A 23,325-nucleotide genomic window follows, 5' to 3' on the forward strand; every position below is an offset into this window, starting at 1 on the left:
TAGATGGAGCAGATGCCGGGGCTGATACTCGCTGATCCTGCAGAGCGTCGAGATAAGAGCAGATTTATGCCGGAGCGAATGGGGAGTCATTGCGGAGGCTTTGATGAGGCGGCCGCTCGCTAACAAGGACGCCCTCGGACTCCAGGCCCGTCACGTCACGTCACGTCACGTCACGCTCGGGTTTGTGTCGCGCACCTCTTTCGCCAAAGGTGTGTTTGCACGGCCGGGCGCGTCCCCGTGTTTGGGGCTGTGCAAGAAGTCGTCAAGGAATTTTTATGGCCGCTTTATTTATAGCCGGGCGGGCTGGGCTGAAAACATGACGCAATCAGAGGGCCAGATAAGGTCTCTCCAGATAAGGCCGTCTCCACGGATTCTCTGGGCTTTCCAGCGCATTTTACCCGAAACGGAAGCGCAGATATGAAACCGAGGAGATACGCCAGTACGTCTCAGAGCACAAATGTATAACGGAAGGGGGACGAAGACGCCGATCCGGCCCGCGACGGTGAAGCGAGAAAAGGGTCGGCCATGTTCTTCTGAGGGATGATGTCATCGAGGACGCGTCAGCGACACGGGCGGCGGCGCTGACATGTTGATCCGGGGTGGTGGCGGGGGGGTTTGGAGCCTGACCTGGTTCTCGACTGGTGCAAGTGGGCTCGGAAAGGGCAGATACCTTTGCGGACCACGCACACACACACACACACACACACACACACACACACCACTCACACAAATCTTATCTGGCCGCATGCCCCGGCCATCACCCGAGGTCTTCCTGTTTTTCTCAGGGGCCCGGACAGATTCGTCGGCGGAGCCGTGGGAGGCTGTTAGTGCCGCTGGAGGAGGCACTTTGAGGAGTATCTCCAGTGGAAGGGGTGGCGGGGGGCGATAAGTGGAAGATCATTAGGGGCTCCGAGCCCAGGCCCGAGTCAGCCAGGATCAAATTAGACGGCCAATCTCCGCGCGGCGTTCGGCAACAATCGTTCTTTGGACGCGTCAGCTCAGCTCGCGTCCCATCCAGCCCTGCTCTCGGTTCAGGGGGGGCGAGCAATGAGTCAGATCCTCTGCTCCAATTATATCTGCATCCTGCAGTCAGTGCTTGGAAGCCAACACACACACACACACACACACACACACACATACACGTGACAAAATAACGCAGGGGCGAGAAAGACACACTTTGAAATCCACACCGTGAGCAGGGCTGCCAAGAAACGCATGTCAGAAAATAACACGCTGGAAAACAGCCTCACACACACACACACACACACACACTTACACACCACTTGAGCAGGAGCTTGTTGACCATCACACAACCAGCCGAGGGACTGTGGAGGAGGGTGTGTGCATGTGTGTGTGTGTGTGGAGGGGGGGGGGCTGCTTTGAAGTTTCTATTCAGGTCTTTGTCCCATTCAGGCTTCTGGCAGTGGACATCTCTACTAGAGCCCGGCCCCGCCCATCATCACACCATCCCCTCCTCACACACACACACACACACACACACACACACTCGCTCACACACTGGAGGAGAAAAGGAGGCACGTCCGCAGGTCCCGTCCGTCACCCAGCCCTTAATTAGAGCGGATTCAAATGCACCCTTTTGTACCCTTCTCACTCTGGGCGCTCCTCAACCCCCCACCGACACCCCCATCTCTCTTTCTCACCCCTCATTCACTCTTTCACCGGCTCCCACCCTCTCTTTTTCACCCCTTCCCTCGTTCCCCTTATCCCTTTTTACCCACTTTTGTGTCCCCCCTCTTTTCTTGGCAGGGAGTGGGGCACCTTTCCAGACATTTTCCTCTCAGTGCCTTGATTCCCCCCCCCCCAGCACACACACACACACACACACACACACACACACACACACACACTCCCACCCGTATTGGAGCTGAGTGTGACCTAATGTTTGACTGACAAGTAGCCTCGGAGAAAGGACTCATCTATCAGAGGCTTGTAATTCTATTAGAATGGACAGACAACCCCCACCCCACACACACACACACACACTCACACACACATTGCCACCACCACCCCCGCCCCCAGGCCGGTAGTTGGCATATTCCGTCCATCAGATCAGCTCTTCCCTAAACCCTCCAGGCCAGAGGCCTGCTAAATGCAGTTTACACCAACAAACAATCTCAAAGAGTTGATAACATGTGTGTGTGTGTGTTTTCCCTGTGCGTGTGTGTGTGTCCATCTCCCATCTGACATCCGGCCCTCGGATGTTGAGCTCTAGAGAAGAGACGTCTCCTTCTTTGTAGGTTCTAATGGCCTCCGAAGGGTCTGAGGAAATGTTGCGATGTGAGATGGCGTTGTCTCGTCGTCTCCCGCCGTGTTTACATGTCGACAAGGACGGGGGGAGAAAACATCCATTGTCCCGGCTTGTTATCGCACCTAATTACTGATATGGCGACGGAGGAGAATAGCGAGGAGAAAACCGAGCCGCTTCCGTCTCCCGCCGGCTCGTGGATCGAGGAGAACGCGTCCAGATTGTTATTTGCCTCTAATCAGGACTTTCCGGTCGGGAGAAGCTTCTAAACCAGGAGAGGCGGCGGGACGGGACGGGACGGGACGGGATGGGATGGGGGGAGGGGCGGGCGGAAGACGTCTGGATGGCAATCAAGCGCGCCGCAAACAGGAAATGTAAGTCTGCGGATGCCCCAGCTGTTGTGTTTGGCCTCGCCGCCGCTCAGGAGCAGGATGGGACGCTTACACCAAAATAGTCAGTTTACATTAGCTGAGCTTTCCCACTGTCCCGCCGGCCGGCTGTTTGGAGTGCGTCCCCTCTGTTTACACGTGGGGGCGTTTCCTCCGCGGGAGGCGCGCCACAAGTATGCGTGCTGAGTGCACGGGCGTGCGAGAGCGCTCTCGCACGTGACTTCCTGAGGCCGGCTGGTCTCGACGGCTAATGGACGTTCGATATCTATTACAGACCCGAGCATCCGGGTCACATCTTCCTCGTCCTGCTCGTCCTCCCCCCGGATAACCGGGGTTAACCGCTTGACCCCGTGCCGGGGGGCCGGGGGCCCGAGGGGGGGGGGGTCTGCTCTTACCTGGATGTCAGGCCCGGTGGAGGTGAAGACCAAGAGGAGAGCAGTCATATGGAGATGCCTCCTCCTCGTGAAGCTCCTCCATCATGTCACGAGGCCAAACATCAGACCAGCGGAGGCCTGCTGTCTGCTGCTTGGGAAGAAGGTTCGGGGATGAAGTTCACCTGCTGTCTGCTGCTTGGGAAGAAGGTTCGGGGATGAAGTTCACCTGCTGTCTGCTGCTTGGGAAGAAGGTTCGGGGATGAAGCTCAGACTTCAGGGAATTTTCTGCCGTCCCACCTTCTGGAGGGCTGGAGAGGAACTGACATGTCTGAGGAGGTTCTCCGTCATCCGGGTGAATTCTTGTCAAAATCTTCTTGACTTGGAAACCAGACTAGAATTTATTCACTGAAGAAACTGAAGAAGCCGGAAAGATTTCGACAGGGATGAACTGGAAGGTTCGGTGAAATATGCAGCTGCTTCCCAAAGCATTGGGAAAAGAGTTTTCCTTTGACTTGTAGCATGTTTTGACCCCATCATTCATTCACTCCTTGGTTCTCTGCAGGGCTCATCGTGCAGGCAGGGTCGGGCCTTTTCCTGCTGTCATTGGCGGGTTGGACCCGCCGATCACAGGACCACATGTGGAGACATTCAACCTTCTCATTCAACCATCTGGACAGAGTGGGCTCTCTGGTGAACCTCCAGCATGTGTTTGGACCCCTGAGGAACCCTGAGGAACCCAGGCTGACACGTGGAGAACATGGAGACTCCGTGCAAAAGGCTGTCGGTGGGAATCCGACCGGGGACCTGGTGGCTGTGAGGAGGCGCGAATCCAGGTCCTTCATAATATTTGATTTTCTTATTGTTCTGGGGTGTTTTCAGGGTTTGGTTTCCACCGGTCGACGGACGCGTCTCCTCCTCGCCCCGTCCAACATCTCGCTCACTGTTGACAAAACAAACCGCAGGTGAAACTTTAGTTTGTTTTGACGTCTGATGCCACCTCCCCGTTGGGAGACGCGGGCGGTGTTTGGCCGCCGCCGCCGAGCGCTGAGTGACGGAGCCGCGGTATCCATCTCATCTGCACGACACGGAGCGCGCAGAAGATGCTATCTGGGACGGCTCGCGAGAACACTTCCTCACAAAGCCGGATCGTCTTCAGAGAGCAGATGCCATCTAAGAAGCGCGTTCGTGTCGGGACGGGCCTCTTCTTCTGCGGCGTGATGATCGCTGTTGTTCCTGTGAGAAGAACCGCCGCCCGTGTGTCGGTTTCAATTCCCTCCCGGGTATTTACTCCACCCCGCTCGAATATTTGCGGTTTCCCAAAACAACTTTAGATATTTGTCTTCTCCCCCCAGGCTAATGAGTTACCGGAGGGCCGGTCCGACTTATCACCCGTTATCACCCGATCTGCTTTGCCAACAAACCGTCGCCGTAGCAACGAACCACGGCCACCATTGTCTCCGCGGCAGAGGAGCAAGCGTTCACCAATGATATGACCCTCACGTTCTGGCCCGGGGCGACGCCACCATCTCCCCGCTCACATTCCCACAGGGTTCCTTTCCGTGGATCCCCGTGTTCTCCCGTATCTGCCTGGGGTTCCGAACCGGAGAACCGGCGGCGTCTGCATGAGGTGTGAACAAGTGAATGGACGACTGCGTCTCTTTATGATGTGAATGAGAGGGTGAATGCTTGAACGTCTCCATGAGTGGCCCTGAGAATGGATCCAGGTGGAACCCTTCTTCTCGCCCGTCACAGCCGCAGCACGACGACGACGACTGCAGAATGAACGAGTGAATTCCTGCCCGAGAGATTTGGCTCCTCCTCCTGATCTGGCTGCTTGGACCTCCTCCTGAAGGTGTCAGATCTCGGGAGGTCGGTGTTGTGGAGCTGAAGTTCTCACAAAGAGAGCCGGACGGGCCTCCCTCGACTCTTCTCAAAGCGTTTCTTTTCTCCACCGTCTTTTTCAGATCTGACAACTTGCTGGTAAATGTTCCTGAGAAGAGGGAGGCGTCCTCTCAGGGAGTCTCTGGGTCTTCTCTGGTTCCAAAGTATGTCCGAGTTATTTATGGAAGCACTAATCACACTCACCTACACATTAACACGGTGACCTCATTCCTCCAGATCACCACTCGTTTCCTTGTGTGTGTGTGTGTGTGTGTGTGTGTGTGTGTTATAGGGAACCCTGACGTGTGCGTACATCACGACAGGTTGTGGTCTCTCCATCGTCCTCCTGGACATGATGACCCTTCCGGGTTTACGATGCTGTAAAACTTCACTCTCCATCGCTTCTTAATCTTTGTGTAACACTCTGCAGTTGTGTGTGTATGTGTGTGTGTGTGTGTGTGTGTGTGTGTCAGGTTTGATGACGGTACAATATGATGTTGGACATTATGGCCCCTCCAACCCCTCGTCTCTCCTCCTCTGCCAGCTTTGGCTTCGATCACCGCCGTAAAAGTCGCTCACGGGCGGCGTCCCACTGGCGTGATGATCCGGGGCCGCGTGATCGGCTCGTCCAATGACGGACGCACCTTCGGACGGCGCCGCGGGCTGTGTGGCAGGTGAGACCCGTGTTCGCTGTTACCGTGAAAACGCTAATTGTTTCTTGCAAGATCCCAGAGAATGCAACCCCGTCTCTCGTGACACAAACACACACACTGGCGTGGCGGCGACGGCTCTCGGTGCAGCCGCGGCGATGAAGGTCATCTCACCTGAAGGTCCTGGTGCTTCTAAGGTGGTTCTTCTTCTCTGGTTTTGGCTCCTTTCTGCGGTGTGTCGGTCTCATCCCGGCCGTTAGGGGGCGGCATTGCTCGAACAAATAACCCAGGTTTTATGAGCCCCCCCCCCCCAACACAGCGCACACACACAAAGGGGGCACAGGCATGGACATGATCAATTATGTGTCAAGCATTTCTTCCTGAATGAGTGAAAGGCGCGGTGACCGCGGGCGGCCGGCCGTCCTTTGTCTCCGGACACTGGAGACCAAGTTCTCATGCAGTTCATTATCCCGACAGGGGACGGACTGGAAAGGGATCCAAAGAGGCCATTAATCATCGTTCCCTTCCCGGGTGGTGGTGGTGGTGGTGGGGAGAAGACCCTGGAAGCTCTGCTGCTGGAAGCCTTCTCCACCAGCAGAGTCTCTAAACAGAATCCAAACGACCGCGGCTCTTCTCGCTTTCAGATGAGCGACTTTAAAAAAAAGAACTACAAACATGTCGGCAGGACCGGTCCTCCCCCATACGGGAGGCATGGGATGCCGTTGGGTTTTCCGACATATTTGTAGTTCTTAGAAAAAGTCGCTCATTTGAAAGTAAAAAGGGCTCCACACACACACACACCGTCTTCATCGCCGCCGCGCTCAGGATGACGAGCGACTCCAAAGTCCATCTTAATTTGGGTCGATGTGCGTGCGCGTGCGCGTGTACGCGGATCGGGGGGGTGGGGGGGCGACCGCCTCTCGGCACACGCACACGCTCACGCACACGCACCAACCATCCCTCCACGTCCCCATAAATGCCTTCGCTTCCTGCTTCCAAGTTGGGCCGGAGCGCCGTGATTGGCCGCGGCGGCTCGGTGGGCCGGCCCCCCCCGTGGCCCCTCCCGGCCCCCGCGGCCCCCCCGGAGCCCTGCGCGGCTCCGGTTACAGTCGGACTCAGGCTGCTGGTCACGCAGGAGCGCCGGACGCCCGCAGAGGGGAGAACGGCAAAAGGAGAAAAAAAAAAAAAAACCCACATCGGCATGGACGCGCAGAGGAGCGGCTCCTGTGGCAGCGGAGCGGCCGCTCGGGTGTGACCGCTCCCGGGGTACGTCGCGTCCGGAGCCCCGCTGACCCGCCGCGGACGAGGGGACGGTATTTACGCACCGGCGGCGCGGCATGCCGGAGACGGAGTAGAGGCGAGGCTGCAGGAGCGCGGAGCCGGGAGGGACATCCAGCCCCCGCAACCCCCCCACAGGACCGCCGGGCGGGCGGAGGAGTGACGGCCGACCGGGGCATGCGGCGGATCCCGGCGGACTGACGGCCGAACGACACGCAGCGACAGCCGGCGCGGCGCTCCCTCGGCGGCCGCAGCGCTCCGCGGGGGGACCGGGGGAGTTCACCCGGGACGCCGCCGTCCGCTTCCCCGGCCGAGCGAGCGCGTTCCGCGGACAGTTCAGGCGAGGACGCGGGGTGTCCGGAGCGCTTCTTCCACGGGGCGGGGGGTCATGTATCTGACCGCGACCTCTCATGCCCCCGACTGACCGACGCACCGCTTCCCACCGGGCGACCCTCCGCTAAGGCTCCCAGGCGCACCGCCCGACGCTCCCGCTCCCCGGTTCCCCGGCTCGCCGCTCGACCCGCGGCTCCCCGGCCCCCGGCATGGCGGGGCCCGGCGCCTGGAAGTACTACCTCTGGATGGTTACCCTGCTCGGCCGGACGGCGCTGCCCGCCGCCAAGTCCCTGGAGACCATCATCTGGAGCTCCCAGAACCCCAAGTAAGTCCTGCCTGTGTGTGTGTGCGTGTGCGTGCGTGTGCGTGCACGGCGGGGAAAGTTGCCGTCGTGTGCGGGTTTCGGTGAAATGTGGCCGCTCTGCGTGGGTGTGTTCGTGTGCGAGGAAATTGTATTTATTTTTGAATTTCCATTCCTGCCGTTGACCCGCTCCTCCGCGGGCCCCGGCCGGCAGCGGGGCCCCGCTCCCAGCGCAATCATCCCCGCCTCATTATAACCGTTTGCAGGCGTTTATAACCATTTATAAGCGTTTATAACAATTACCGGCATATTTGGCTCGCCACGGTGAGCGCGGCGCGGCGCGGCGAGGCGCGGCGAGGCCTCCCTCGGCTCCCCGGGAGTCGCTCCACCGCTTCCCGGTAATGGCACCAATCATCCGCCCGCGGGGTGAATTCCGAGGAACCAACTTATCCGTGTCCGACCCACTTAGTCGGATCGATACGTCCTAATTCCAGCCTCCCGGGGCCCGGGCGGCCCTGAACGCCCTTCAGGAGGTTTCAGATAACAGCAGAACAGGAGTGTGTTTTGGACCCGGGCTGGTTTCCCGGCACTGCAGAGACCCAGAAGCCACCCCCCCCCACCCCCACCCCCAAAAAAAGATCCCATTATTGCCATCAAAACAAGCAGAGCGAGTCCAGAGCCTGATAATAAAATACACTCTGGTAACAATTATCACCCACTTAGACCTGACTCACTCACACGTCTGCGTGATGCTGGGTGGGGGGGCAGAAGGATTCAAAAATGTGTGTTTTTCGAGGCGCTGACCTTCATCTGGAGCTCCGCCGGCTCGCAACTACAGCCCACTCGTTCCCCCCAAATGAAATGTCAAAGGTCACTAAGGCTGGTTGCGTGCTGCATCCAGTGTGTGTGTGTGTGTGAGTGTGTGTGTGTGTGTGTAGCTCGACCTTAATGCTCAGTGGAAGGCCCACTGGGTTTTTATTGTTCCGCGGCTGCAGCGGCAGTGGAACAGGAAGCGTCATCACGCCGTTATTACGGTGTTATACACGCTCAGTACCCCCCCGACGGCTCACTCGGACATTTATTGATCGATGACATCACCTCCGGCTTCGGAAATCAGGTTATCAACACCCGATTTCTCCACCCGGCTCCTCGCCCAATCACAGCGCCCGACAGTGGAATGCCCCACGTTCAAGGACGCCAGATCTCCATCATCTCCAGCGTCTGCATTACTAATAACTACAATTTGCTTAACTGACCCCCCAGAGGTCATCGTTGTGCTGCAGGAGGGCTTCTGGCCTTCTTGATGGTTTTGTTTGGTGGTGGTGGTGGAGGCTGGTGGAGCTGTGTGGAGCTGTGTGGACCTTCTCAGCCTCTTCAGGAGACGGAGGTGGAGGCTGATGTCTGATTAGAGCTAATCGGATTTGCTCCTCATTCAGCAGAGTGGGGTCACGGCGGGAAAACGCCACGTCGTTATGACTGTTCACGTCCCATTGTTTGGCTGGAGGCAGACACGGCTACACACACACACACACACACACACACACACACACACACACACACACACTCTCTAACGGTGCTTAGGAATGCTGCTGTGACGCCAGTATGGTGATAATCTGAGGAGGTTGCAATGTGCGGTTGGTTACCCTCCGTGCCCGTCCTGAAGCTGCCGGAGGCGGCTTCTCCAGAGCTCCTCCAGCTCCTGGAGTTCCTCATGCTCCTCATGCTCCTCACGCTCCTCGCGGCGCTGCAGGACGGCCAGCCGTCTGCTGCACTGATGGTGAACTCCCGGGCTTGGAAGGAGTATACAGACATTTTTTGGCGCCGGCTCGGTTCTGGAGCCGCAGAAAGAACTCACACGAAACAAACGAGGCGTTTGTGTGGACAGCAGTTCACCAAAGTTGACCGCTGCTCCTATCATCTCATCTCCATGACCTCCATGACCTCCTAGCCGGCTCACGGCCTCTCAGTCCGCTGATGGGTTCAGGTTTCGATAGCGCCGCTCGGTCCCGGCACTGCACGCGGCGTCAGAAGGAGGTCTGGATGGACCCGGAGGCTGGAGGTCTGATCTGGTCTCCACTGGTTTGAAGGAACTCACAGGGAGAAGCCAGACGTGGTCCTCACCGTCAGACCCATTCAATGACCGCCAGTGTTTAGTGTGAGGATCAGTTAATATATATTAAGCTCTGTGTGTGTGTGTGTGTGTGTGTGTGTGTGTGTGTGTGTGTGTGTGTGTGTGTGTGTGTGTGTGTGTGTGTGTGTGTGATCTGCTTTCACCCCCATCTCTTCCTCTGACCTGGATTTTCCTCCAGATTCATACACAACTCCTAAAATCAGCTGTAGTTTTTCTGCTAAAATACTGCAGTATATACTGCACTTTATCCCAGTATTATATTGTAGTATATATTGTAATATACAGTAGATTGTAGACTATTGTAGAATATACAGCACTTCATCCAGGAAGTATGTATCGTAGTATACATTTTAGGTTGTACTGTAATATATATTGAAGAATATATTGCACTTGGTCAGGGAAGTATATACTGTAGAATCTTCTGTCATATATTCTCATCTATTTTGTATTATATATAGTAGTATAAACTATAGTATTTACTGTACTTTATCCAGGAAGTATAAATACTGATATGCTTGTCTATTTTGTGTTATATATAGTAGTATAAACTGTAGTATACGCTGCACTTCATACAGGAAGTATACATTTTAATATATATTGTGCTTTATACTGTTGCTTATATGTAGTTTATATTTTAGCGTACTTGTAGTTTTTAGTGTAGTGTATAGTTTATGTTGCAGTATTTACATTGTATATCCTGCTGTTTATATGTAATTTATAGTGTGGTGTATATGTAGTTTATATTGTAGTATTTGTGTAGTTTATATTGTTGTGTATGTGTCGTTTATAGATTAGTGTGTATATAATTTATGTTGTAGTATTTACCTGGTTTAAACTGGGGTTATAATATGGTGTATGTGTAGTTTATGTTGCACCGTATATGTAGTTTACAGTGCAGTGTATATGCAGTTTGTGTTGTGGTACATGTTGTACTTTAGAGTGCAGCAGAAGCTGCACGTCCTCTGGAAGTGGCCTGAAATCTGTCCTGAAGGATCTGAAGGTCGTAAAACATGAAATGAAATGATGAAATTCAAGCGAACGTTACCCGAGGCTGCACTTTGTTTTATCCATACGCTGAAAAAGAGTGGAATTCAATTCATAAAATATGATGGTATAATAGTCCTAAATAATAAATACTACTGTATACAATAGCAAATACATATAGCGCTGTGTATTCTAAAAAATATAGAACAATTTACAATCTACAATTGTAATTATTGTAAGTCTACAATTTATACTGTCATATTTACTACGTCCTATTTTCCACCACAGACTATAATATATATGTTACAATATGTACAACAGGATATTGAAATATATATTCCAAATTGTAGATGATAATACTGCAGTATATAATACAATATACACTACATTTTAGGCTGCAATATAAACTACAGTATAGACTATAATAATAATAATAACACATTGTATTTAAGGTGCCTTCCTCCACGCTCAAGGACACCGTGCAGAAATATACGTCGACACAAAATACGGGTTAAAAGGAAACAATAAAAACAATATATAGCACAGTTCATGCTCCATCATATATTGTAATATGTTTGAGAGTATCTGCCCGCCTCAGTGATACAGTGATTTACATAAACACCAGACGCCTCAGACGAGCAAAGGTTCCCGCTGTAAAGTGTCGTGTTGATAGAAGTTTACGCTCAATCTGTGGACTCCAGCTCCAGGAGCTCCAGGAGCTTTGCAGCCGTCGCTGGTCCAGAACATTCATGGCTTGTTGACACTGATATATATTGAATATATATGATAGGGAGGAGGAGGAGAAGGAGAAGAAGAAGGTGAAGAAGAAGGAGGAGAAGGAAGAGGAAGAGGAAGAGGAGGAGGAGGGGGAGGAGAAGAAGAAGGAGAAAGAGGAGGAGAAGGAAGAGGAAGAGGAGGAGGAGGGGGAGGAGAAGGAGGAGAAGAAGAAGAAGGAGGAGAAGCAGGAGGAGAAGCAGGAGGAGGAGGAGAAGGAGGAGGAGGAGAGGGAGGAGAAGGAGGAGGAGGAGGAGGAGGAGGAGGAGGAGGAGGAGGAGAAGGAGAAGGAAGAGGAGGAGGAGAAGGAAGAGGAAGAGGAGGAGGAGGGGGAGGAGGAGGAGGAGAAGGAAAAGGAGGAGGAGGAAAAGGAGGAGGAGAAGAAGAAGAAGAGGCAGGAGAAGGAGGAGGAGGAGGAGGATGAGAAGGAGAAGGAGAAGGAGAAGGAGGAGAAGGAGAAGGAGAAGGAGGAGGAGGAGGAAAAGGAGGAGGAGATGGAGAAGGAGAAGGAAAAGGAGAAGGAGGAGAAGGAAGAGAAGGAGAAGGAGGAGGAGGAGAAGGAGAAGGAAGAGAGGGAGAAGGAGAAGGAGAAGGAAGGGAAGGAGAAGGAGAAGGAAGAGAAGGAGAAGGAGAAGGAGAAGGAGAAGGAAGAGAATGAGAAGGAGAAGGAGAAGGAGAAGGAGGAGGAGAAGGAGAAGGAGAAGGAGAAGGAGGGCTCCAGAGGCAGCCAGTGTCTCCTCCAGGAAGGGGTTAACTGTCCGAGCTGCCTCTGCGAGACGAGACCCTCCGGAAGGCGTTGTTCGGGAGCGGAGGAGGTCCGAGGGCCGGCGGCCCCCCGGCCTGTGATGGCGTTTCCCGCTGATAGAGATCTCATTACACCCGGCGAGGACTTAGAGCCCGAGCCCGCCGCGGGCCGGCCAATCAGAGGCCTCCGCCCAAAGCAACTGGCCCCGGCCTCGGCGACAGGACAGCTGCGCCGGCCTTCACGCACCTCCGAAGGACCCGGTCCCGGAGGAGGACGTCCTCTCCCCTCGTGGTCGGGGTCCAGATGGAGCCACTTTGGCGCTGGCGGTTTGGCGGCGGCGTCGCCGCGAGCCCACGGTGTCGCCGCTGTGTGTAATTTATGCGTCGGTTCCTTCATATTCGGGCGCTCAGGCGCCGGCCTCGTAGGCACAACTTACACTTGAAAGTCATTTTTACCTTTTTTTTTTTCTTTCCTTCTTCTTCTGGGCCTGGTGCTCTTGATGTTCTCCCAAATGGTGGCCGTGACGTGAGTTCGCAGTTGGTTTCCTTTCAGGGCGTATTACAGGGAGACCCACGCCCGCCGCGCCAGCAGCTGAATCCAATGAGCCGCTCGTGAGAACGCCGCCGCGCTGTAACCGATATGTAGAGCCGCGCTAAATGCGCGCTTGTTACGAAGCCGCCTCAGAAACAATGTCGGTCGGCACCGTGTTCTTCTGGAACCATCCGGCAGGTCTTTGGGTCCTTCAGATCCCCCGCTTCACCCCCTTATAAAATGAGGTCGTCTTGACTTCTCCATGCCGACTGTCTTCAACGCCGCTGTCTGGCAACAACTGTGTGTGTGTGTGTGTGTGTTCTTCAGAGGTGGTACCGTTTTCTGGCATGAAGGTGTAGGCTTTGTGGACTGGAAGTGGCCCCTGGAGCAGATGATCTCTGATGGCCTCCACCAGGACCTTCACGGGTGCGGATGAAACCAGGACTTGCTGGGAGTTTGAACCCAATCTTGTAAAATGCACTCAACTCCTCTGCGGCCACGTGAGGAGCCGGGACCCGAGAGCCCGTACCAGCTGGGCGTGCCGGCGGATTAGCGGCGTTATGAAACAGCGGCTCCGCTCCGGCGAGAACTTCATGGAAAGGAGCTCCGGCGTGAGCGTTCCACCCGGAGCCATCGTTCTCCGTCCGGCCCGGAGGAACGTCCAGGAAGTGGGGAGCGTGCCAGTGTGGCCCCGAGGCAGGGCCCGGGGCCCGGTGAAGTGGCTGCGCGGCGACCGGTAGCAAGTCGGCTTCATTAGCCAGAGGGGGGTCCGGCGAGCAGCTGGCGCCGGCCCTCGGGCCCCACGGCCTTCGGGCCCCGCGGCCCCCGCGGCCCCGCGGCCCCGCGGCCCTGCCAAGCACACAAACAGGCAAAGTGCTGGAAATCTGCCCTTTGAGATTTATACTTGTCTCCTCGTCTGCGCTTTAGGCCGACTCCAGTGAGAACGCCGGGACGGGGAGTTACAGGAAGTTGGGGGGGAAAAAAGTTGAATGAGGGGGGAGAAAAAAAAAAAAATCTGCCTTTTGTCTGCCATCTTGGTTCTTTTACATAAGAGCGGTAGAAAATAAGGGGATTAAACAAGGGAGGAAAGGAAGCTAATGCAGAGCGCTGAAACGCAGCCCTGGGCCCGAGCACACATCTTTTCAGCTCCCAGATTACTTCCATGTGTCAGTGCGAGGTGGAGGGAGCGAGGGAGCGAGGGAGCGACGAGAAGAAAGGGAGACGCAGAGGGAAAAGTTGAGCGGCTGAAAGGCGAGCGGGCCGGGATTGGTGGAGATCAGCGGCGGTGTTGGACAGTGGAACGGATCTGTGTGACAGCCATCTCTAAAACCATTACCCTGCCGCTCCGACTCGGGAACCTGTAACCTCCTCCTCCTCCTCCTCCCCTTCTTCTTCTTCCTCCTCCTCCTCTTCTTCCTCCTCCTCCTCCTCCTCCTCCTCCGGCCGGGCCGGACAGACTTAACCCTTTGTCGGGGCGCTCGGCGCCGCCGAGGCCCCGGACGGACGGACGGCAGGGAACCACCTCCAGCTCCAGGACGTGTCAGGAGATGTCAGTGGAATCCAGGCAGCTAGCGTGGCTCCTCCGGCATCTGTGTGTGTGTGTGTGTGTGTGTGTGTGTGTGTTTGTGTGTGTGTGTTTCGACGCACAGAGGATGTTGTACCTCCTTAATTCGGAGTTAACCTGTCATTTGTTATAAAGTTTCTACAAGCGGGGGCATAAAAGCGCAGAACGATATCTTCGCTTCTTTTCGGGGCCGAAAACGTAAAAAACCATGAAATATATTTCCCGGAAAATTGTCCCCTTTTTTACAGAAAACCTGGCTTTTATAGACGCTGGAAGTTTATGTGTAACCTTTGATTCAGCAGTTTTTCCCCCGAGGAGACGCACGATCCTCCGGAGGAGGGGTTTCCAACTCCAACTGTTACAGGAACCTAATTAAATACGGCTGCAATATAATGTAATATAGAATCATGTGAAATAATATGATGTGCTATGATATCAACTTATGTGGAATCATTTAATATAATTTCAAATCAAATCATTTCAGGTCATATAATTTAGGATATTATCTTAAATGATAGGATATGTAATCGTCTGAAATTATGTCATATAATTTCAAATCATGAAAAAAATAATATAATACAATACAATTTAATACGATATCGTGTAAAACAAAATGATATAACATTATACAATATATGTCATTATGTAAAACAAAACAATATAATAAAATGTAACATAATATATAAAACAAAAATGAAAGTAATTTAATACAATATAATATAACATAATATAATATAAAACACAATACATTTATTTAATACAATACGGTTTAATAAAACATTTCCAAACCATTTTTAGAATTTATTTGAAAATGCTATTTTGAATTTAAAAAATGGTCCGGTCATTAAACCGTCTTGCCGTATCGTCCGTATTATGGATGCCTGATATCATGTCATCTAATATAATGTAATGTAATGTAATATATTGAAATATAATAAAACATATCATTCTCTGATGCGTGGCAGCGTACGCGGGTTTGACAGCGGAACACAGTTCAGCCAAAGGCGAGTCGGAGCCCCCCCTCCCCCTCCGGTGGAATCCGAGTCTCGGTCGGAGGACGGGCCTTCCTCTCGGAGGACGGGAGGTCGGGACCGACCCGGGCGTCTGAGAAGGTGTCGCGGACGATGGCGGCGCGGCTCTTTGTTCACTGTTACGAGCGCGCTAATGGAGTGACGGCGTAATTGAATGGAGCCCTAAGATAATAGAATGATAGAATGATAAAGTAATGGAATAGCGGAGCGGCTCCCGTTTCCCCAGGGATACCCCCGTAAGTGTGTCAGCATGGCAGATGGGTGGTCTGTAACAACCCCCCCGCCCCCCACGTTAATTATAAAGCATCATAATCCATCTACGGCGCACAGAGGCAGGACATGGAGACTATTAGGGGAAGCATGGAAATGGCACAGTGTATAATCCTCAGGACTTTAGCACTATTAGGCTCCCCAGGCATTCAGCAAAACCACTCATTTCTCAATACAATAATCTAGTTTGAACACTTATGTCTTGTTTCTCTGTGTGCGCGCTGCATGTGTGTGTGTGTGTGTGTGTGTGTGTGAGAGAGAGAAAATTACCTGGAGTTTTGATGCCTATCAGCTTTTTCCTTTCACTTCATATTTTTTCTCGCTCTGGCCACAGGCAAGATATATAGTCCAAGTAGGTGTGTTTGAGTTTGTGTGTGTGTGTGTGTGTGTGTGTGTGTGAGCATGTGTGTGTGTGTGTGTGTGTGTGTTAACCCATTCCCCTCGGCTCAGGCTTTTCTAAGCAAACTCCCAGCATGACTCCGGTTCCCCTTGTGCTGGTGGTGGGAGCTGTGAGAAAGGGCCCGCGTGGGACTCCCGCCGGCCCCCGGGCCCCCGTGGCCCCCGTGGCCCCCGTGGCCCCCGTGGCCGGCCGGGCCCCGTCCTGGGACCCGCCGCTCGCCGGGGCTCTGTGTGGCAGCTGTGACTGACGCTTCAATCGTCTCTCCCCGGGACGCCCCGCATTCCCTTTCACACCTCGGAAACGAGGGGGGAGACAATTACACACATATTCAGCGGCGCCCCTCCTCCTCCTCCTCCTCCTCCTCCTCCTCCTCCTCCTCGCCGCCGCCGTCTACCGAACCCTCTTAAAGTTTCACTGCTCTCGTAACTCTGCCTCCGAACGACATGTGCGTCGTCCGGGCCGCCGGTCCGCGCCTCGCTTTTGTTTACGCGGTTCCGAGCGAGCGTCGCGGGCCCGGCCATTTTCCCCCCCCGATATTTAGAAAATGTAAGTAATGGAAAAAGATTTGAGCCTTAAAGTGGAGTTAATGCTATCATGTATGGATTGTGGGTAAATCGAGTTTGTCTCCGGGCTAGCGGAGCAGGGACTCGTAAGCCAGCGGGATTTGAGTCTCTTAATTGAATTATTTTGATTGCTGACTTGATTGATGGAGTCAGATGCCGAGCGTTTTTCCCCGAGTTTTTGTCCGCACTAATTCTCCTTCCAACGGAGCGGCGGCGGCAGACAGATACAATAGGAACCTGCAATCAATCACGGCCCGCATTTTTTCTTCTTTCTTTTTCCGGAGAGAAATGCGCCTGCCATGAGGTCCGAGTTCCCCGAGCCATCCAGACAACATAAAACCAACAATGACATCAGATAGCGGAGCACTCTAAAGTCTAATCTTCCCATAATGCCATGCTAAACCCCACAGAGACCCACGGCAGGGAGAAAGGCTTTTTTATGCCCCGCCGACGCTCCTCCTCCTCCTCCATGGCCTCTGGCTGTGTGTGTGTTTGTGTGTGTCTGTGTGTGTGTGTGTGTGTGTGTCCATGCATGTAGGGATGTGAAAAAGAATTCATGAGTGAATGGAGATGTCACTGTCAGACTCCAGCCTCCTCATGAATCCGCTCCAGAATGGCCATATTGGCAGCCCGTGTGTGTGTGTGTGTGTGTGTGTGTGTGTGTGTGTGTGTGTGTGAGCCGGTCGGGGGGCTGCCGTTTCCCCTCCACGCTGAGTTCTTACGGCCGTGATTGCAGCACGGCAGGACGCAGGTCTATATTTCATCCTATTCATATGAGAAAAGGCTGCCTCTCCTCTCACACACACATGTTTCCCATTAGATGGGTGTTTATTCTCCCCCGTGATGTGCACAGCCCTGGAAGCCTCTCATCTCGGCGATATTGGAAATCGCACCGAAGGTCTGCTAAAGCAAACAGCGTCTCTTAAAAGCCCCCGGCTCGCTTTATGAGCTGCAGAAGGGGCTCGCCGGTGTGAAATGAAGGAATGTCGTGGCGGAATAAATCGGGATCAGAAAACAAGGCGGGGTAAACGATCCGTTGATTACCCGTGGAACTTCTATGCAATGGGTGCAGTTAGCGGTTAGCAGTTAGCACACGGCGGGGGTCGGGGGGGGACGGGGTGATGGTTTGTTCTGTTTAACTCCTGCTTTTTCCACGTCCTCCTCCAAAGCAGAAACTTTGATTCCTTGTAGCTCCCCCTCCTGCAGTGAGACGTGACAGCCTCATACTTGCAGATAAAGACTGGTGTCTGCAGACAAACCTCTGTGAGTCCTTTTAAGCTCCTGTTCCTGCATTTTTAGTGTAGTTTATTTATTTATTTCCCCCTTTTTTTGGGGGGGGGTGTGTTTTCTTCTATTTCTCGTGCGTGCCAAAGAAGCCATGTCTGGCCGCCCGGCGTGCATCCCGGAGGCCTTCCGGTCTGAAATATACACGAAGGCATAAATGCATGCATTGTTGGAGGCGGCGCGCGTCTGGCGGATTCTCATTTCCTGCGGCGACCCTGCTCTGGAATGGGGTGGCGTGATCTTCGGAGGCGCCCCGCGTGCGGCCGCCGAACGGAGCCGCCCGGCGCGCCGCTTGCACAATGGCGCGGCGGCGGGAAGGGAAATGATTTTACTCCCTTTGCAGAGGCGGTAGCGGGCGCTTCAAAGCGGCGTGCCCGGACCAGGCTTTAACCGGCCTTCCTCCTACATTAGACGTGCGTCCTGTGATGAGCCTTTGAAGGCGGCGGGCGGAGATTGCAGTTGCGTTGCGCGGGCGCCGGGGTTCCAGGCACGGCGGCGTCCGAGCGGGCCGGACCGAAACGTGTCGACCCGAAAGCCGCAATGTGACGAAGGAACAGCTGCCGTGTCACGTTTGGATCCGTGCACACGCATATATCACAGCGGAAGGTGGTGTGTGTGTGAAGTAGATGAGGAGTCAGCTGTGGTTGGATTAAGGTTTGAGTGTGTGTACAGATGGCGGCAATAATGATCAGATAGCCCTTGTAATGGAGACGGCCCGGTTTGTAACGGCTTCCTAAAACAACACATGGAGCTCCTTTACGAGGCCAAAATCCGCCCGGTTATCGCCGAGCGAACTCTCCGACGAGAACGCCGTCGTGTCAAACAAGCTATATATCAACGCGCACGTTTGATTTTAATACCGACGGCCCGCGCCGCGCTTGTTAAGCGTTATGGGAGGAGACGCGGGCTCCCGCCGCAGCAGTTAGGCCATCTCCCCTTTTACGTCGGACGTTAATGAGCCTAATGATGTGTGTCTCCGCGATTGCATCAGTCAATATGCTGCTCGATACGGGGTTTTTAGAAACCCCTCTGACAACTTAAGCACGTCTGCCTGGATAAGATCTTCCTCAGCGGCGAGGCGGGGCGGGGCGGGGGAGGGGCGGCTCATTTGCCCCGGCCGGGGCAGGACACGTGTAGCTGTCTCTTGCAATCACGAGTCGCGATTGTAAACAGAGAATAGACGCGTCGATCGCGTCGTCTGATAAGACGATTTTTTTTTAACGCGGCCGCCACTTTCTTGCACGGCCGTCAGTCGTCGGGCCTTCGACGGGCTCGCCCGCTTCCCTCTCCGGCGTGGGTTCGGCCTCAGATCTCCCCGGAAGCCTCGCTGCTCGCGGGAAAGACGCGTCGACGTGGAACGCGGAGTTCACTCAAGGAGAATCTCGTCCTCTCTCGCCGCTTCTCGCTCGTTTATGTGTAAATACATTTTGTGCCCCGCGCCGGGCCAAACACCGCCCGACACTGTTTCTTTTATTAACAACGCTGCGTTTGATTGATCGGCGCGGCGGTCCTGATCTCTGGGCCGCGCTGATTAAACCCATCCATCAGCTCCTCTTATCAGCCGCCCAGCAGATCGACCGCAGGACACCCGGCTAAACCCCGTATTGTTGTTACACGGAGGAGTCAGAGGCTGAGGACGGGGAGGGCAGGGGTTCGCCGGGACTCTCTCCCTCAAGGTCCCGAGAACAAAGCAGCAAAAATCCCCTGTATGTTGTTTTTAAAAGGAGGGCGGCTGCTAAAACGGCGTTTTCAGATAAGTGAGCTATTTGTGATGAAGGCACGGCCAGTGTGCCGCCGGCTGAAATGTTGGACCGGCCGGCCCGGCAGCGCCTCTGCAGGGAGGGCTTCCTGTCCGCAGTGCCAGAGCGCTGACCTCCACACACATGCACACGCACACACACACACAGACACATACGCACATGCACATTAGCCAGATAATGACATCTCTTTTACTGACAGGCTGTCATTCACATGTCTCACGCACACACACACACACACACACACACACACACACACACGCACACACGTGCACACACGAAGATTATTGCAGGTTTGCATTGGTTCTGGTGTGGAAAAGCCGCCGCCATCACCATTAAGAAACATCCACATGATTTGCAAGTCAAATGGCCAATTTGATAACACATTCCTGTTATTTTTCCGGAATAAATCCCCGTCTCCGGCGCCACGGTTAAATCAAGGCTGCTAAAATGTAGATGATTGCGCGTCACTCTACTCTCGTTTATCTGCGGGCAACTATTGCCATCATGTTGTCAAGTAAATGAAAGCGGCGCCGGCGGAGCCAACAGATGGGCTTTTATAATTCACAGATGTATGATTTTAGGGCAGTTTGGCAGAGATAAGGCCTCTCTTAGCTCCTCTGCCTCCGTCTGCAAATTGCGCGATTTATAATTCTTCGCACCTGGAAAAAAGAAATCCTATCACCCGACGGAGAGTGGAAGTAAACATCGACAGGGGGATACCGGTCATATCTGGTGACTTGCGGCAGGTGGAAATCTGATAAGGACGCGGCCCGCTCCCTTTATCGGAAACTAACAGTTGAAGTTGACATAGCTAGACTTTCCTGCGCGGAGCCGGTGTTCGTGCCGCGGCAGGTCCCGCCGAGGCGAGCGCCGACATGCACGGCGGCTCCGTCGCCGCGTGCTTCAGAAGTCGCCCGCTCGGCACGTTCATTAACCCGGTATCCGGCTAATCTCTGGGCCAATTCATTTAGTCCTCGGAGCGCGGCGCCGTATTAGTATCCACTCTGCGCCGCCGCTCATGGGATGCGTGCAGGAGCGTAGCCATGGCGATGATTGTGTCATTATTCCGTCGTCAGATGAGCGATATCCCAGAGGGCCGCGCCGAGGGTTGTCCGGGCCGGTTGAGAGGGGCTGATTAGAATTGCAAATGGCCGCCAAGTGTTGTGTTTATTGTGCGTCTCAATATCGGAGACAATCGGGCGAATCAAAGCCCTCGGCTGGAGAGACGGGGCCGAGGCTCGGCGGGCCTCTCCGGCTGGCGCTCGGTCCTCGCCGCTTCCTCTCCCGGGCGCCCGGGGCCCCCTCCGCCGTGCACGTCGGGCTCTGAAGTGCACAGACGCAGCCGGGGAGACACGAGGAGAGACGGAGTGCCTCTAAATCCAGAGCGCTTCGTCGGCGGCCGCGTGGCAGCCACTCTCGCACAGCTGAGAATTATTAAGTACGCCTTGCGATAATGAAAGCTCCGACGACAGACATAAATATTAGAGGCGAAGCGTTGAAGGGATAAAGTTCCTGGTGCGTTTGCTCCTAATGCAGATTCCTCATTGATTTCGTCGCCCTTTGACTCTTTGAACAGTTTAAATCATCCGTCTTATTTTTGCCTTATTTGACCCCATACGTATCAGAAGCCGTGTAGTACTCAGATACCTGCGAGGGGTTCTTTCCTGGGGTGTTTGGCATTTTGCCCTCCCCCTCCCCCGCCGCTGCCCTCCCCTCCCCGAACACAAATTTCCCCTGCAAATCACTTGTGAATTGCTCCAGCTCAACAATTGGCCATTACTCCCGTCGCTGTTTGCACAGGATCCGGTGGAATCCGTTCGCCAAGAGCCGTCCAGCGCTGCTGCTTCTGCTTCTTCTGCTTCTTCTGCTTCTGCTTCTTCTGCTTTTATGCTTCTGCTGCTTCTGCTGCTTCTTCTGCTGATTCTGCTTATTCTGCTTCTCCTGCTTCTGCTGCTTCTTCTGCTTTTATGCTTCTGCTGCTTCTTCTGCTGCTTCTGCTTCTGCTGCTTCTTCTTCTGCTTCTTCTGCTGCTGCTGCTTCTGCTGCTTCTTCTGCACGGCTCTTTCAGCTCACCATGTAATTCTCCCTGTCAGGAGCACACAGGGAGGCCCTTCTTCTCTTGTTTCGCTACCGTTAGCTTTTAAAGAATGTGCGGGGATATGGTGTACGTGCACGTGCAGAAATGGGCGCGCATGCGCATGTGCGCGCCAGGCCCTGTGTGTGTGTGTGTGTGTGTGTGTAGCTGTCGGATAATTCCTCGGGTCATGCATGCTCCCCATATAGCACCGCATGACCGGTCACAACAGGCATGTGTGAGGCCCAGGTACAGGCATGCACCAGCAAACAGGTACGGGTACAGGGACTCCACTGTTCACATACACACACACACACACACACACACACACACACACACACAAACACTTTCAAACACATTCTCGTCCGGGCTTTAGGCGAAATGAGAACCTGCATTAAGAGGAATGTGTCAGCATTGGTGGAAATTTCAAAGATGTACAGTAACGGGTGTGTGTGTGTGTGTGTGGTGGCCGGCGGCCAGAAGGCGAGCACGTGTGAGGAGATACCGTCAGGAGTCGTGAAAGGCGTCGGAAGCCTGTTTCGACAGCGCCGAGCTCCACGATCCTCAGGATCGTGTGCGAGCGAAGACGCGGGATCGCGGACGCGAGTGCGCGGAGCCTCGGAGGAGGTCGGCGAGGTGACGTCTCGTCAGCTGTTTGACTTTCCCAGTTTCCCAGGGAAGCGTCTCCGGAACAATGGTCGGTCCGAAGCCGCCGGCCGGCGACAATGGGAGCGCCACAGAAACGCCGGAGAGCGCATTATCTCCTGCGTGTGAATGACGGCGCCGGGCCGCTCGCAGACACGTATCACAAACCGGACTCCTCCGGCCGTCCATCTCGGGCCGCGGCTCACAATAGCAGGAATACATTAAGAAGGAGTTTGTCAGGAGGGGAAGGGGACGCCGGATAAATATTGGGTATCGACCCCCGCCATCCCCCAAACACCCGCTTCTCTCCTCCAATTGTCTTCCGCGCTGACAGATGAACAATGGAAGTATTTTGAACTTTGTCGCGTGCTATATTTTACCTCTGGAATCAGCGGCGGCTGTCAGAAGCTGACACGTCCTGACGGAGGCTGATGGATCTGCGGCTCCTCTTTGTTGGGACAGGAAGCCTTCAGACTCTCCGCCAAGCAGAGTCACTGCTTTCACCACCGCCGAGCCCAACGGGTCGATGGTAAAATAATGGGAAAGATTAAAATAATAACAATACTTTTATCAATAATAATTGTCACAAAACAATAATGGTGAGAATAATAATAATAATGATAAAAATAAAAATAATAATAATAATTGTAAGAAGAATGAAAATGATAATAGCGAGGATAATAATTATACCGAAAATAACAATAATATTCGGAACGATAATGATAATGATCTTGAAAATATGAGCAGTAAAATTAATAATGCAAATAAAAATAATAATTCATGATTAATGATAATAATAGTCATAAAAGTAATCAAAATAATGTTGATTGTTATTAAAATGAAGTAATTATAGTCATTATAAGTAAAATAATACCATAATTATAATTGTTATAACAGTAAAAACACGATCATGAAGAACAGTTGTAATAATGTCCTTCCAATGACTACAATGGTAATATGATAATAGCGATAATAATAATGATATAATCAACAGTAATGATAATAAAAAAGTGCTCTTTCAAAAAAAAAATAACAGCAGTAACAACAACAATAATGATAATAAAAAAATGAATGATGTATTTTTCCCTAAATAGCAG

At 53.4% G+C, this 23,325-nt stretch overlaps 1 protein-coding gene and 1 long non-coding RNA gene across 2 annotated transcripts in view; both read left to right on the forward strand.

Annotated features, from left to right (window-relative positions):
* The first annotated feature begins 3,908 nt into the window (after positions 1–3,908).
* LOC147215895 (uncharacterized) lies at positions 3,909–5,584 on the forward strand. Its single transcript, XR_015109211.1, has 5 exons — positions 3,909–4,264; positions 4,382–4,656; positions 4,782–4,898; positions 4,994–5,074; positions 5,455–5,584. It is a non-coding gene; the product is annotated as an uncharacterized LOC147215895 (long non-coding RNA).
* Positions 5,585–6,650: 1,066 nt separating this feature from the next.
* efnb1 (ephrin-B1) overlaps positions 6,651–23,325 on the forward strand; it is a 54,357-nt gene continuing 37,682 nt past the window's right edge. Inside the window, exon 1 of the mRNA XM_086178664.1 lies at positions 6,651–7,496. Coding sequence (XP_086034790.1) covers positions 7,381–7,496 — 116 coding nt within the window. The 5' untranslated portion in view covers positions 6,651–7,380. The remainder of the gene's footprint in view (positions 7,497–23,325) is intronic.

Source organism: Fistularia commersonii, chromosome 31 (genome assembly GCF_037954325.1).
Source record: "Fistularia commersonii isolate RoL2024-O1a breed Wild chromosome 31, RoL_Fcom_v1.0, whole genome shotgun sequence".
Taxonomy (NCBI): domain Eukaryota; kingdom Metazoa; phylum Chordata; class Actinopteri; order Syngnathiformes; family Fistulariidae; genus Fistularia; species Fistularia commersonii.